The sequence below is a fragment of the Acomys russatus genome, chromosome 24, assembly GCF_903995435.1.
Source record: "Acomys russatus chromosome 24, mAcoRus1.1, whole genome shotgun sequence".
In the NCBI taxonomy this organism is placed as follows: Eukaryota; Metazoa; Chordata; class Mammalia; order Rodentia; family Muridae; genus Acomys; species Acomys russatus.
The window spans coordinates 50143149-50156535 of record NC_067160.1 but is presented as its reverse complement, the minus strand read 5'-3'; the positions used below and the strand labels follow the sequence as shown (position 1 = coordinate 50156535).

The window sequence follows — 13387 nt, the reverse complement described above, 5'->3', positions numbered from 1 at the left end:
GCAAGCAACCTGTGGCTGCTGGCCTCGCGAGCACTTGGGCTGAGCCAGGCAGCGGCTCCTAGGTTTGGATCAGGCTGTGGGTATCTCCGAGTTGAAATTCATAAGGTGGCTTCCCATAGAGGAGGTGGAGCACCTTAGATGACAACTAGGAATCTTGTCATCCCCCACACCCCACAGCCTGTCTCAAATTCACAAAACCCCACTGGGAGTGATCCGTGGAAAAGCCCCCATGGTACTGTGTGCGAAGAGTGCTTACTTCCCCGGCCAGCCTTGGAGGAACTGCTACTCCACTGGGTCGCTGACTGTTGAGTCCTTCAAGTCTGTAGGCAGGAAATGTCAGCCTGACTCCTGCCGAGCCCCGGGACAGCCCTTCTTGCAGCCTTTTGAAGAACTGCTCTCCCTGCGCACATGCCCTTCTTTGGGCAACATCCTGGGGTCACTAAAGGAGTTCTCAGGGCCCATACTTGCAAAACACTGTGTGTTTCACTGAGTACCAAGTGTAAATCAGAGCCAGGCTTCTCTCTTGGCGGTCAGGCTGGAAACCTGGCTCAGCGACTGGGTAAAGCCATCACATGAGCCTAGGCATTGTGAGGCATCCGATACCCTGTGTCCTAAGAGGTTCAGAAGTCTGGTCTGCAGCCGGAACAGCAAGCACCACAGAGACGCACCGGGAAGGACAAGCAGAGGTAAGGATGCCTATCCATCACTGGACACTGGCTCTGAAAGAGTCAGAGATGAGAAGCAGCTGCTGACTGACTGGACCCAGCCTTGACTGCTATGGCCAGGGACAGGGTCAAGCTGCAGCTCAAGATCCCTTTGCGCCCTCCTCTCCAGAGCAGTCTGCCGGGAGCCTCACTCACCTCTAAGGGAGTGAAGCAAGATACGCTGTCTTCACAGAACCAAATAATCAGCTTGGCAAATCAACCAGCTTGGCTGCCACCCTGTAAGCCTGGGAAGCCCAGCCCACACAAACCCAGGGAAGCCAGAATTCAGGGAGCCCTAGTGAGCCTGGGATCCCGGGCCTCTGAGTTCTGTCACTCACACAGATGGGCTGCAACTGAGGGTATCCCTTGCTCCAGAGCTGGGGCTAATTATCTCCAAATACTGTAAAACTTGGGGTTTGGGATGCCCTAACACATCTCTTGGAGTCCTCTGATCCTAAGAAAGAACATATATGTCTATAAACTGTTCTGGGTGGAGACCTGGCACTCTCTTGTCACTATGACTCTACTTGGTGGCTGTTCTTGTAAGGGGAAGGTTGGTGGGTGATCCCATTTGCCAAGACCAAGAGGAAACCTCACTCAGGGCAGAGACTGTATCAGACACCTTCCATGGCACCTGCCATCAGCCACAGGCCAACTACCTTCAGAGGGCCCTCTGACACCAGTGCCACCATAGAAGCCAGTAGCAGTTGGTGGGAACCGCCTCTGTCCCAGTCCATACAGACTCCATGAATGGCCACATGAGGCATGCTCACATCCTAGGCCTTGCCTGCAGCTGCTTTCTTGTTGGGCAGAAGTGCCCAGGATGGCACACAGCTAGGAGTCTGCACCAGTTCCTCCTGCAGTAGCTCTACACACGTGCCAAGTGCTGAGCACATGTGTCCCTACTGCACAGTTAAGGAACTGAGACTCAAGACAAACCAGGGGCCCTGATATTATGCTTCCTTGTCTCCAGATAACAGGGCATATTATGGAGCCCTCTCTCCTGTACAAGGCCCCCAGAAACCCTGAGCACTCATGGGCCATTTTTCCCACCCTAGGTCATGACCTAAGACCTTGCATCCTCACATCCCAGGACCCTCGCAAATGCTCACCAGGATCCACTTTGGCAAACTCTTCAAGTGTCTGTTTAACCACCACCTCCTCTAGAAGCTGCCTGGACCTGCAGCTGACACAGGTCACCCCACTGGACAGCTACTGTGCCAGGACCCTGTGATGAATCCTCTGTGTCCCCACCTCCTAAAGGGAGGGAAAACCCCTTTACTGGATGGGGGGGCTGTACTGCCCCTCCTCTCTTCTATCTTCCTCCACTTGAGGGGCTCAATCCTTTGAGCACCCTTCTCTTCTAGTCTGGTACATCACTGCCCACCCCAGTGGCCCATGACCTCATGCCCAGCAATGTCTGGCTGGGAAGATGGTCGGGGAGGATTTGTGATGGACTCTAACACCAACACATTTCATCTCTTCAGAAACCACCAATGACCATCTCTGAGGATGTCTTCTTTAGGAGTGTTAAATGCTAGTTAGTTTTCTGGATTGAAAAGACAAACTGACACACTGTCCAAGTTTGGAAAATGCGAGGATGGCAAGGCCTCAAAATCCTGCAGAGACAACCAAGGCCAACGATGCTGTGTGTTCTCATATTTCTGTCTTTCCTCACCTCTTTAACCGATTTCATTTCTCTTTATGAACCTCTTTTTGAAATGCACTTTGACACTTAGGCCGATATTTCTGTTTTCATCTTAGCGCCCAAACTTGCCTTTCGATTGAGAATAAAAGTGGCCCTTGGACAAGCCCTGAGGCTGCCAGCTCTCCAGAGCCTGAGGCTGGCTAGAATGGGCCCAATGCCCACTTAGCACTGCTGATACAGGCTTGCAGGGCTCTCTCCTCCTCAGGGAGGCAGCGTGTCCAGCGAGGCTTCCCTTCTACCTTTGCCCCTGCAGGTCGGGGGTGTCTGACAAAGCCACAGGAGAGTGGTTACACCCTCACTCCACTCCCCTGTGGTAAGACTGCTTCATTTCCACTCTGGGCCTTGAGGATAGGGATGATACCTTATCCTGAGAGCTAAGAAATGGCCAACAAACACTCCCCTAGTGTGGCTGCCTGGCTCTAGCCATGAGGCCTTTGGGCGGGTATGTATGTGGGGTGGAAAGGTGAGTAACACAGAAGTGAGTCCCCTTAGCTCCCTCATTTCACTCTAGTGTCCAGAAGAACAGAGACCGGTGCCTCTGCAGCAGTGCATGGCTCTCAGGATACCTGAAAATGCCCCTTTAGGACACACTGGGCACATGTGGCCCAGGCTCTGTCTCATTTCAAGGACTACTGCTGGACCCTATGTATATAAACTGATGGAGCCAAATGACCCCAACATTGGCTGGACAATGAAAGCTCTACTGCCCCTCTGCTTACTGAGGCATGAAAGATAATTCAGTTGAGCCCGCAGGCCACCAGAGCCATGTATGCGTGTGTGTGTATGAGAGAGGGAGAGAGAGCATGTGTGCATGCACACATGTGTGCACACGGCTCTGGGTCTGTCTCTGTTTGCACTGGCGTCTGGCTCTTTTTCTATGCTGGCCTGGGAAGAACTCATAACCAGGCCTTGGGGGGCTATGGGTCAGGTGGCTAGGCTGTTGAAGACTGTAGTTCCTGAGCTCAAATGTTGTGGGCAGAGCGCTGGTGCCCCCTCCCACTAGCCATGCCCCCAAACCTCCTCATTCCTTCATTGCTTCTTGTGGACCTAGCCTAGTTCTGCACCTTCACCCCACATCTTCTGCCTTTGCTCTAGCGGCACGGAACCTTACGGTATCTGGGAGGGTCTGGGAGGGAGGTCCTTTCTGGCAGATGTTAGCCTCTGGGACCAGCCAGGGTGCACCTAGAACCCACAACCCTATTCTGAGCAGGGGCATGTGGTCTGGAGGAGACCTGGGAGTGCACAGAGGACCCAGTGGGGCTGAGCATTTGGCTGCCTGAAGGTTAGGGTGAAGGAGGTTCAGGAAGTGACAAGATGGTGACAGAACTGTGAAGTGACAGAAAGGTGCTCTTCTGCTGTGCCCAGTCTACAGAAAAGCCCAGACTGCTCACATGCCTCTGGGGAGCACTCTCTTAGAAATAGGCACAAGGGCTGATACATGGTGGAAGCAGACTTATAGCTGGGCCATGGGCGAGGGTCAGCTGGCTACTTGTTCCTCTGGACTGCCTGGGATCAGGCCCTGATGAGAGCCAATCATAGCCCCACTGACACCTTTACAGCAAGTAGCCTCCTGCTCTCCTTAGCCAAGAAAACAGTAGGCCAAGGTGCCCTCTGTGCAGGGCAGCTCAGGGGCTATTGGAAGCAGCGCTGGGCACATGCATACAAGAGCCAGAAGGAGGCCAGTGTTCAGAGGAGAGTCCATGCGAGTGACCTGGATCGTACACATACTGCTGCCTGCGGTGGTCACGGCCACATACAACATCCTTTACACTGGGCAATGAGTGCCCCCTTGGCACCCTCTTTCCTCCTGGCACCGCTCACAGTCACCGCACTCACAGGGCCCACAGCCTCTGCCTCTGTGGCTACCACACAGGCAGCAGAGCTAACTAAACAGCTACTGAGTGACTGATGAGTGAAAGAAGGAATGAATGAGTGGAAGGACAAACACAGGAGGGACACACAGGGCCAGGTGCGCTGCCGCGGCTCTCAGCACCATGCCTAATGCTACATGTGCCACTGGATGATGGCCAGCGGAGGTGCTGGGGTGCCTATAGCCTTCTTTTACAGGGTGTCCCCAGGAACCCCCACCAGGACCAGGCTGGGACCTGTGGGGTCCTCCTTACATGGCTACGGAGGAGCACCAAGGCTGCGGAGAGTCTGCACATGGGCGGTGTCTGGACAGAGCCTGGCACTCAGCGAGCATTCAGCCGGGGCCACCAACAAGCCTTTCTGCCCCATGCAAAGTGTGCAGACAGGATGATTTCTTCTGGACACTTCAGTTACAGGAGCTTCAGCTTCAGCTTCAGAGAAGGAGCATGTGTGTGCACAGGTGCTTATGTGTGTACTTTGTTTGGTGTAATGCATACAGCATGCATGTGAATGCAGATACCCACAGTGAATTAAGAATGTGCCCACCTGTGTGCATGCCTAAGTGTGAGATTTGTGTTTAGTGTAATTGTGCATATGTAACTGAGTGTGAGCATTGGGTATAACAGTATGTATGCATGTATGAGTGGAAGTATGTGTGTATACATGTAAAGTGTGGATATGTATGTGTGAGAGTCTGTAACTGTCTGCATACGCACATGTAAGAATGTGTAACCATGGCCATGTCTACACATAGACGGTATAACTCTGTGCACATGGACACATAAAGCTATGAAACTGTGCGTGTGTACTTGTGAAAGCACATGGATACACACAGTCCCCTAGGCACTGGTGGAGGACCTATCCAGAAAGACAGTGGGAACCTGCATCTTGGAGACATTTTTCATCACTGGGTTTCCCTGTGTCATCAGACCTCGAGTCACCCAAGTGCCTCTCACCACCTGCAGTGCCGTGTCTTCTTGGACTCCTGATGGTGGCCCGACATACTGGGACATGGAGTACACGCTGTGGGTGAATTCCTGACTGGAGCCTGGTGGGAGCGTAGATACTTGGGGCAGATGGGCTGATGGGAGTCACAGTGACCCCTGGCAGCTGGGTTAGAAAATGCCCAAGACCTGAGGCTGCACTGGTGCAATACTCTCAGATATCACCAGAGGGGGCCCTGTGTCCATCTCAAGACTTGAAGCAGGTCTCAGGCTTCCAGGTCCAAAACTCACACTGCTGACCCAGTGGGCCCCCAGGCGGCTGGAGCTGGCCTGGAGCAAGGGCTCTGGGTGCCCGCTGACGAAAGAAGGGAGGGAGCAGGAGGGGAGCCTGTGTATACACCCACATATGCACGAGTGTGTGAGGGAATTGTGAATGTGTCTGCTTGTGTGCACGTGCAAGCATGAGATTTCTGTCTAGTGTGTACACACAGAGGTGTGGCAGTGTAACTGTGCATATATAAAGTGTGGGTGGGGCACACTGACTCCAGCTCCCTGGACCCTGAGATTTCCCGAGGGAGGGAGGCCTTGCTGAGGCCACACTCACCTTTCCAGCCCTGCAGACATTTCTTCACTAAACTCTGAGCTCTCACTACTGCCTGGAAAAGGAACACAGATCAGTGAGCGTGGCAGCCTCCAAGAGAGGGGCCTGTTTTCCTGGGCTCCTGGTCACTGGACCCCGGTCCCCGGGCTCACGGCATCCTTACCCTGTGGCTCACAAAAAGACTTGAGTTTCTGTAGCTATATCGGTCTCTTCTCTGGGAAGGTCCACAGAACACCAGCCCCACCATTCTCAGAAGTGCCCTCTGCTTCTTTCCCACTGCCTACTCTCTGGTTTGTAAGGTCCATCTGCCTGTTGCCCCAGGGTCAGGGCTGGTCTAGGTGCATCTGCCTGCACAGGAGACCCCAAGGAGGGCCACTGCAATCCCCTGGCCACTGAGGCACTGCCAAGCCCACACTGGGATTCCCACACCTTCCTGTTCTCCTCTAGGCCCACACTCTGGAGCTGAGCATGGGCCGCTGGACCTGAGTGGGGCACCCTGGCTCACCAGGCCTCTGTCCTGAGGGTGAGTGAGCACCTGCTTCCCTCCTGGCATGTGCATCTGTGGGCCTGGCCTCTGCCAGCTCTCAAATTGAGGGCTCAGCCAGGGAGAGCTCTAAGACTGACAGTGGGGGAAGGGCCAGGGAGGAGCTCTGGCCTGAGCTGGGCTCCCATTCCCTGCTGTGTGGGTGGGACTCAGCCCAGCACTGCCTCCATTAGGGCATTGTGCACATGCAAATGCACGCTCTCCCCCCCCCACCCCCCCTCCCCCAGCTTTCAGCTTAAACAGAAAAATCTCTTGAGTTCCCTGACTTGACAAGAGCCAAACAACCTTGTGATCACCCCTGGATGCCGGACAGCACAGCACCTGACTCACTGTCAGCAACAGCAGCCCAGACTCAGGCACAGCTCAAAGTTTCCTGGATGTCAAACTGCTGCTCTGGGCTCAACTGTGTACTCATGGGCCCTCATAAGAACCCAGGTCCCATCATACACTCTAAGATGAGGTCCCTGAGTGGACCCCAGCAGGCTGGAGGGAACAGCTCCGGAGAGCACAGTGAAGGCTGGGGAGGAAGCCTGACTGCCTTTCCCCAGCCTAGAAGCCTGGACCGCTTCTTTTAAGCCACATCTATGAGCCTAAGACACACTGTCCACACTTCCTACACTTCCTCCTGCGTCCTCTGAAGACAGAGCAGGTGTGAGACTTGTCACAAGAGTTGGCCTGCAACTCTTCCTGACTCCTAAGACTGGCCTAGCTTTACAGGGACATGAGGCGTGCGGTGCCCACCTGTGTTCCTACTGCCTGCTTTTCTAGCTCCTGGACCTCTGCCCCACTATCTTCACTGGATCAAACACAGCTGCACAAATGTGTCAACCCACCACCAGCCCCGGGAGAACTCTCTGTTGTTTAAAGCAGACAAACACACAGGCACACTGGAAGGCAAAGGCCATGAAGACGGAGCACTGGGCTAGTGTTACCTGTTCTAGATGACCTGAGATCTCTGAATGCAGTTCCATGCTAGCCCTGTCCTAATGTCGACATCTCCCGCTGACATCAAGAGCCCTGCCCATGAAACTCCATGGACACAAGCTCCCTTCCAGGGTCCAGCAGCATAAAGACATCCCTAAAGCTCACAGCTCCATCCTCTTTTCAGGTTCCTCTGGGTAAAGATAAGCACACAGCAGGAAGCATTGGCCCACCCACCTACTGCTCCAAGCACGGCTTTGGACTCCCCTTGGGACATAAATGCCACCAAGGTAGCAGCTGGCTTCAGAGGGTTGAAGTGGACTCAAGTCCAGATTCCCTTGTCAACCTGATTGTCCACTTGGGGACCACCAGAAGGAGAAGGCCAACCCAGGGCTCTTTCCTGCAGCCAAAGACTCCTGTAGGGAGCCACTCTTTAAGGGTGAGGGGGCCACTGGGCACAGTACAGTGACAGTACAAAGACAGACACGGAGCACACACTGGGCCTGCTGGCCCTGCCTGGTGTACAGGCCAGAGCCGCTTACCTAGGGAGAGTCCGTTGGTGATGGCGGTGGAGGAGGTGAGGGTGAGGCCCCTGCGGGGGCTGCGGGACTCTAGGACGCTGTCGTCCAGCAGGTGCCTGGCCTTCTCCGATGGAAATGTTGCACTCTTACTTTCAACTACACTCAACTGACACATCATACTGGAAAACGGAGAGGAAGAGACAAGGCAGAGCTCCTTATCCCAGGAGCACAGTGGCGCACTGGCCCTGGGGCCAGAGCCAGGGACAGGCTGCTGGAAATGCCTCTGCCCAGAGCCCATTGGAGGCCCAGGCTCTGCCCCTTCTCATGGTGTGACCTTGGGCAAGTCACATCCTTTTCCTGAGCCTCAACTTCTCACTCTGTCAGTGGAGACTAATGCTGCTTCTGCCTGCCTGTCTCCCAGGATGATGATGAGGCTTGTGAGATGAGGCCACGGTGAAGGGCAGGCGGGCTATCCTGAGCTTTGGGACCCCTACTGGGCCCACAATGAGCATGGCAGCAGCTGCTCAGAGGTCCACATGGCTCAGTGAGATGGTATCCATAGGTATGTGGAAATATCTAGAGAAGAGGAGGGAGCAGGGACCCAAAGTAGCTTTGCTCTCCACCTCTTGCCTCTGAGCTCCACTAGGGCCAGCCAAGAGGCATGGCATTTGTGCCTTAGTGCTAAGATGCAGGTGGAAGGAAGGATGGAAGTAATAGGGAGGGAGGGAAGGAAAGGAAGAGGATGGGAGAAAGGGTGCCCACAGTTTGGGACCTGTGACCAATGCCCATGAGGTACAGGCATGGCTATCCCCAGCAATGCTGAGGACCTACCTGCCCCCCAGCTGCCAGCCCCACAAGGCCAGTGAGCCAGTATGTACTCTGAGACACCCACTGCTGCCCTGAGTACACCCACTGGTGTCTGCTGGACTCAGTTCTTCTTCACTAGCTCTGACTCTGGGTTCCTGCTGGTAGCATACAGACTGTGTTGCCGGTTAACCCTCCGCTTTCCCAAGCTCACATCAGCCTTAGAAGAGTGCGGCTGATAGGAACTTCAAGAACTCCCAAACAAGGAAGGGGAAGGACCCAGGACTCCTTCAGACCAGAAGAGGGTTGCTCAGTCACCCACTTGTTGCCCAGGCTGTGGCTCTTCCTGTGTCTGGGGACTGGCGGTGTCGGGAGGCTGCCAGCCACAGATGTATCAGGACAGGTGGGCCTCCGGCGGAACCTGGCTGAGCTGGAGCCGGCAGAGGGGCCTATGAAAAGAGCAGAGAGAGAGAGAGACAGAGAGAGAGAGAGAAAGAGTGATGGCAGGAGTTGTTGGGCAAGGGTAGGGTAGAGGCGCAGGGGAACTGGGCTCTAGGCTTGGGGTATGCACCTTTCCCGAGTTGTTACGGATAGACAAGGATCACATGAAGCCTACAGCAGCTTTCACCTATCAGATGCTGACCCTTCCCTCCCAGTGTCACCAACTCCCAGAAGGAAGGCCTGAGGTGCCCAGATCCAGTTTCAGGGCAGCTCTGCCAGTCAGCTGGCTGATGACACATCCTTAAGAGCAGAACCAAGGGCATAACCTTATTGCAAAGGCCCTTCCTGGACTTCACAAGCCTACAGGGATATACAGAAGGCCTTGAGTTGGGTCTGCTGAAACTGCACTTCTGCCTCTGTCCACACTCGTGCCCTTGGCCTTGCATGCTGGCACTGGCTGCTCTGACGGTCTGCCTCTCTACAGCAGGATACAATAGATCTGCCTTGAGGAGCAGGCCAGGCTTAGAGGCTGTGCCTATGTGATCACAGGGGATCTGGGCATCAGTGCCCAGGCTCTCAGGTGACCCTGATGTACCCTGGGGGAGGTCTACATTCTGAGACACAGGATGCCTCTGCCCCAGAGGAGACAGCTGGTGCAGCTGCTTCAGAGAGGACCAGAGGAATGAACAGCATGCTGCTTTGTTTTGCTTTTGCCCTAAGAGAAGATTCCAGAGGGTGGAGCCCTTGTTTATCAGCAACCATAGGAGGTGACAGCCCCACTGCCTGAGTCACTGGGCTCCCACCCTGCCCATGCTCTCTAAAGGCCAAATCATAAGGATCCTCTGCAGGAGACCTGAACGAGGCGCCCAGAGGACCGGGTGTTGAGGCAGAAATGACCACGATAATTGGGACAGGCTGTTGTACACCCGGCACTGTGCTTTGGGGCTGTGCTGCAAGCCCCATTAGAAAGAAGGGAAGGCAGGCTTAGATCTGCTGCGTACAAAAGGCAGGATCCAAACTCAAGCGTGCAGCAGGCTTGAGAGGCTGGGGAAGAATGTCAGGGTTCAGAGTGCAAGTGTTGGGAAGATTTCCAGTTGTGAGCAGCACTAGACAGCCATTTATGTCCAGCTCACCGACTCCAGTGTACTTGGTACAGGGGGTGGGGAGCCCTAGAGATGTAACACAGCCACATGGCGGACACAGGCTACTGCTTCCCCTAGCTACTCTGAGGGTGCTCACTCGCACTTGGCTCCACATACCTCTTGCCTTCTAGCTCTGCTCATGCTTTGAGTTCTCACAAGCCTCTCGGAGTCACCTTGGCTGCTCCCCCTCAACTCTGGAGTCTCTTTCCAGGCTAGACCTGGATGCACCCCTTTCCTTTCTGCTTTGGAGCCTTGGGAGGCATGCTTGGCCTCAGATGCCCCTGGACCAGCTGGGGAGTGTGCAGGGGGGGAGGGGTGCAGCGGAAGAGCCTTGGTCTCTTGGGCCCCTGTCAGGGCTGCTGCTGCTGCTCTCTGGCTCTAGGTTTCAGCTCCCTCTTCCTCCACATTCTCCCAGCATTGTTGACCAACAGCCTAGGTCTGACGCGGAAACACAAGAATTTCTATTCGGCTGGGACCCAGATGAGGGGCCTCTCTGCCAGTAAGTGACACGCTCTGCTACCAAAAAGGCCTCATGTTCCTGCCTCTCTAAGCCGGGGGTGGCCCCCATGTGGCAGTGCCAGGACACGTGCCTTCTGAGCTGGGTGGCTGGCAAGCTTGTTGATTGTGTCCTCAGGCAGGGTAGGGTGGTGATGGGCGGAGCCTCTGGTCTGCACAAGCAGAGTACAAGCCCCACTGCCTAGTCTGATATGGCATGGACAGCTGGAAAAACTGACCGTGTGGCTTGACTATCTCAAAGGATTGCTCTATTTTTCCTCAGCATAAATTTTCCATGAATAATCTTTAAAGCTCTTTAAGTGGCTGTTTCTTCAGCAGTTTTATTAGGCCATATGAGAATTGACAGTTTCTGTAGGCAACCAGATATGTTGGGGGGTGGGGGAGTCTGGTTTTCATTACAAGAAACCAACACACTGTCTAACAGACCACTCATTGACTGGAACAGGAAAACAAAACAACAAACGGTCTTCTACTAACAGCCTGGATCCCAGATGATGTCCAGTGTCAGAGAGGGACTCTGGTCCTGGAGGCAGGGAGGCCTGCCTCATCTGTCTCTGTGCTTACAGGTTGAGTGGCCATGGGAGGTTACCTCTAAGCCCTGGATCTATGTCTGTGAGGGATGGGGGTCCTGTCCTTGTCACTTCCCTGTAAAGAGTTAAACACACAATGTCTCTCTTAGGAAGCCCAGATCAACTACCTCACAGACAGGAAAAATCATGATGCTCTGCTCGTATGAGGGTAACAGTCAACAGTCAGGAGGGAGAGAGGGGCAACCAGGTGTCTGCACCCAGCAGGAACACAGGCTCTGATAGCAGACAGTCATCATCAATATGGCAAGAGCACCAATTCTGCCAATAGCATGGCAGGACCAAAAATGCGGATAATGATGATCTCTAATGTAGCATCCGCTCACTGCCAGAACTAACGGTACCCGCTTTGTTCACCTGACATTATGTAAGCCTTACAGTGTCACAGTGCTTCTGGGAACATAGGAGGGATCAGAGAAGACTTCTGGGAGATTCAACATCCTGCCTGGTATAAGAGCCTGGCACAAGCAATGGCAAAGGTGGAGGGAACAGCATGTGCAAAGGGTCAGAGGGAAAGGCCAGCAGGGCCAGCAGGAAAGGACAGGGGAATAGCCAGCAGAGCCTTGAGTTTCACAAGGAAGGCCTGGTGATGTGCTCAGATCCACATCTTAGAAAGGCCCTCTGGCTGGAGAGTAACTGGATGTGGCCATGATTGGAAGCCACAGGTTTTGAGGGGGAGATATATGTAAGAAGCATCCAGGGGTGGGCCAGGCAGAGATGTGGAGGGAGCTGAGTGTACCCCTGTGTGGAGCAATGTGTATTCAGGGCACAGACCTGGGGGCACATGGACAAGTCCAGTGTGGGCAACATATGGAGGCCACTGGAAAGATGGGCATGGCTGCAGGAGAGCACACTGTGGGCAAAGGGACCTCTTCTCAGGGATTCCTGGCCAGGTCCTGCGCTGGGCCAGCATTGTCCCATTCCAGCTGGGCTTTCCAAGTCTCACACATTGGAAAGTAATGGGAGGCAGCTTTGGCAGAGGGGAAAGTAGTAACTTGAAGCCATAGGCTTGGGTTCCAGTCCTGCCGCTAGCCCCAGCAGGATGGAGCTCATGCCATCCCCTCCTGGGTGTGCACCTCCTGAGGCACTGCAACTGTGCCACCTGGAGCTCTGGCCAGTGCAACTCTGAGCCTTGAGTGGCCAGGCTGAGCTGTCACCCACCTGAAGGACCTAGTGTCCTCTGCTCCTGCCCCCCTGCTCCTGCAGAGAGCCCTACTTTGAGATCCAGGACTCAGCCCTTCTGGGTCTGCCAGAGCCCTGCAGCTCTTGGGCCCTTCTACAGTTTTTGTGTGCAAACTCGTTTATAGCCAGGTCTCTGGTGGGGCCTGGGAGCCTCTCACTTCCATGTTCACACACGTTCTACTTTTCACACACGCAGCTCCCATGGGTCTCCCTGAGAGCCAAGATCTGTCTCTGCGCAGAAGGGCCAGTTCATTTCCTTTTAGATACAGTGTTCGTCATCTCTGGGCTAAAGTGACGCTGTGCTCTCCTTGCAGCTAGAGGTGAAGACTCACAGGCCACAGAGAGTGGGAACCAAGGATGCTTGGGAGCTGCTGGAACCCAAGGTGCCTGGGCCTCGGCATAGCCATGGAGTTGGAGAGATCAGGCTTGAGCTCTCACAGAGGACCCCATTCTGAGCATGGGAAAGGGTTGCAGAGGAGGGCGTTAAAAGAGGAAAACCATACCTCTTGCCCAGGCTCTCTCTTCATCATGAATTTCAAAGTTTCTCCACAGACCACGACGGCCTTGAAAGACATCTCCACACTAGGGCCAGGCAGAGTTAGTGTCTCACTCGGTGCTGGGGATGCACAGGTGACTGCAAGCAGAGGGCAGTGGTGGCCACAGAGGGGTAAACTGTGTTCTCATGTGTGTTAGAATGAGGGGCTACTCTGGCCTCCTGTGGACGAGATGGCTCTAGTAAGAACGCCTGGTTCAGTGTGGAGGGTTTGAGTGGATCTTAGCAGGAAGCTGCTGATGGGAAGGTGACTCTGAAGGGGCTTCTGAGGCCCAGGAGTACATTTGTTATCTTTCAAGGTTGAGGACATCCAAGGAAATGCCCTGGAGAAATGACAGCTTTATAGCGGC

General features: G+C 54.5%; 2 protein-coding genes across 10 annotated transcripts in view; one reads left to right on the top strand and one right to left on the bottom strand.

The window, feature by feature from the left end:
• Rpl12 (ribosomal protein L12) overlaps positions 1 to 13387 on the top strand; it is a 1083577-nt gene that overhangs the window by 184479 nt on the left and 885711 nt on the right. The gene's annotated exons all lie outside the window — the stretch shown is intronic.
• Ralgps1 (Ral GEF with PH domain and SH3 binding motif 1) overlaps positions 1 to 13387 on the bottom strand; it is a 254600-nt gene that overhangs the window by 12072 nt on the left and 229141 nt on the right. For 4 of the 9 annotated variants that reach the window (XM_051166238.1, XM_051166237.1, XM_051166240.1 and 1 more), the window contains exons 12-14: positions 8939 to 9065; positions 7834 to 7991; positions 5830 to 5881 (exon numbers count right to left, since the gene is read on the bottom strand). The exons of 1 other annotated variant lie outside the window; for it this stretch is intronic. In XM_051166238.1, the coding sequence (XP_051022195.1) occupies positions 5830 to 5881; positions 7834 to 7991; positions 8939 to 9065 (337 nt within the window). Of the gene's footprint in view, positions 1 to 5829; positions 5882 to 7833; positions 7992 to 8938; positions 9066 to 13387 lie in introns of those variants that run through there. 4 more of the 9 variants (XM_051166241.1, XM_051166242.1, XR_007832900.1 and 1 more) reach the window with 3 other exon arrangements.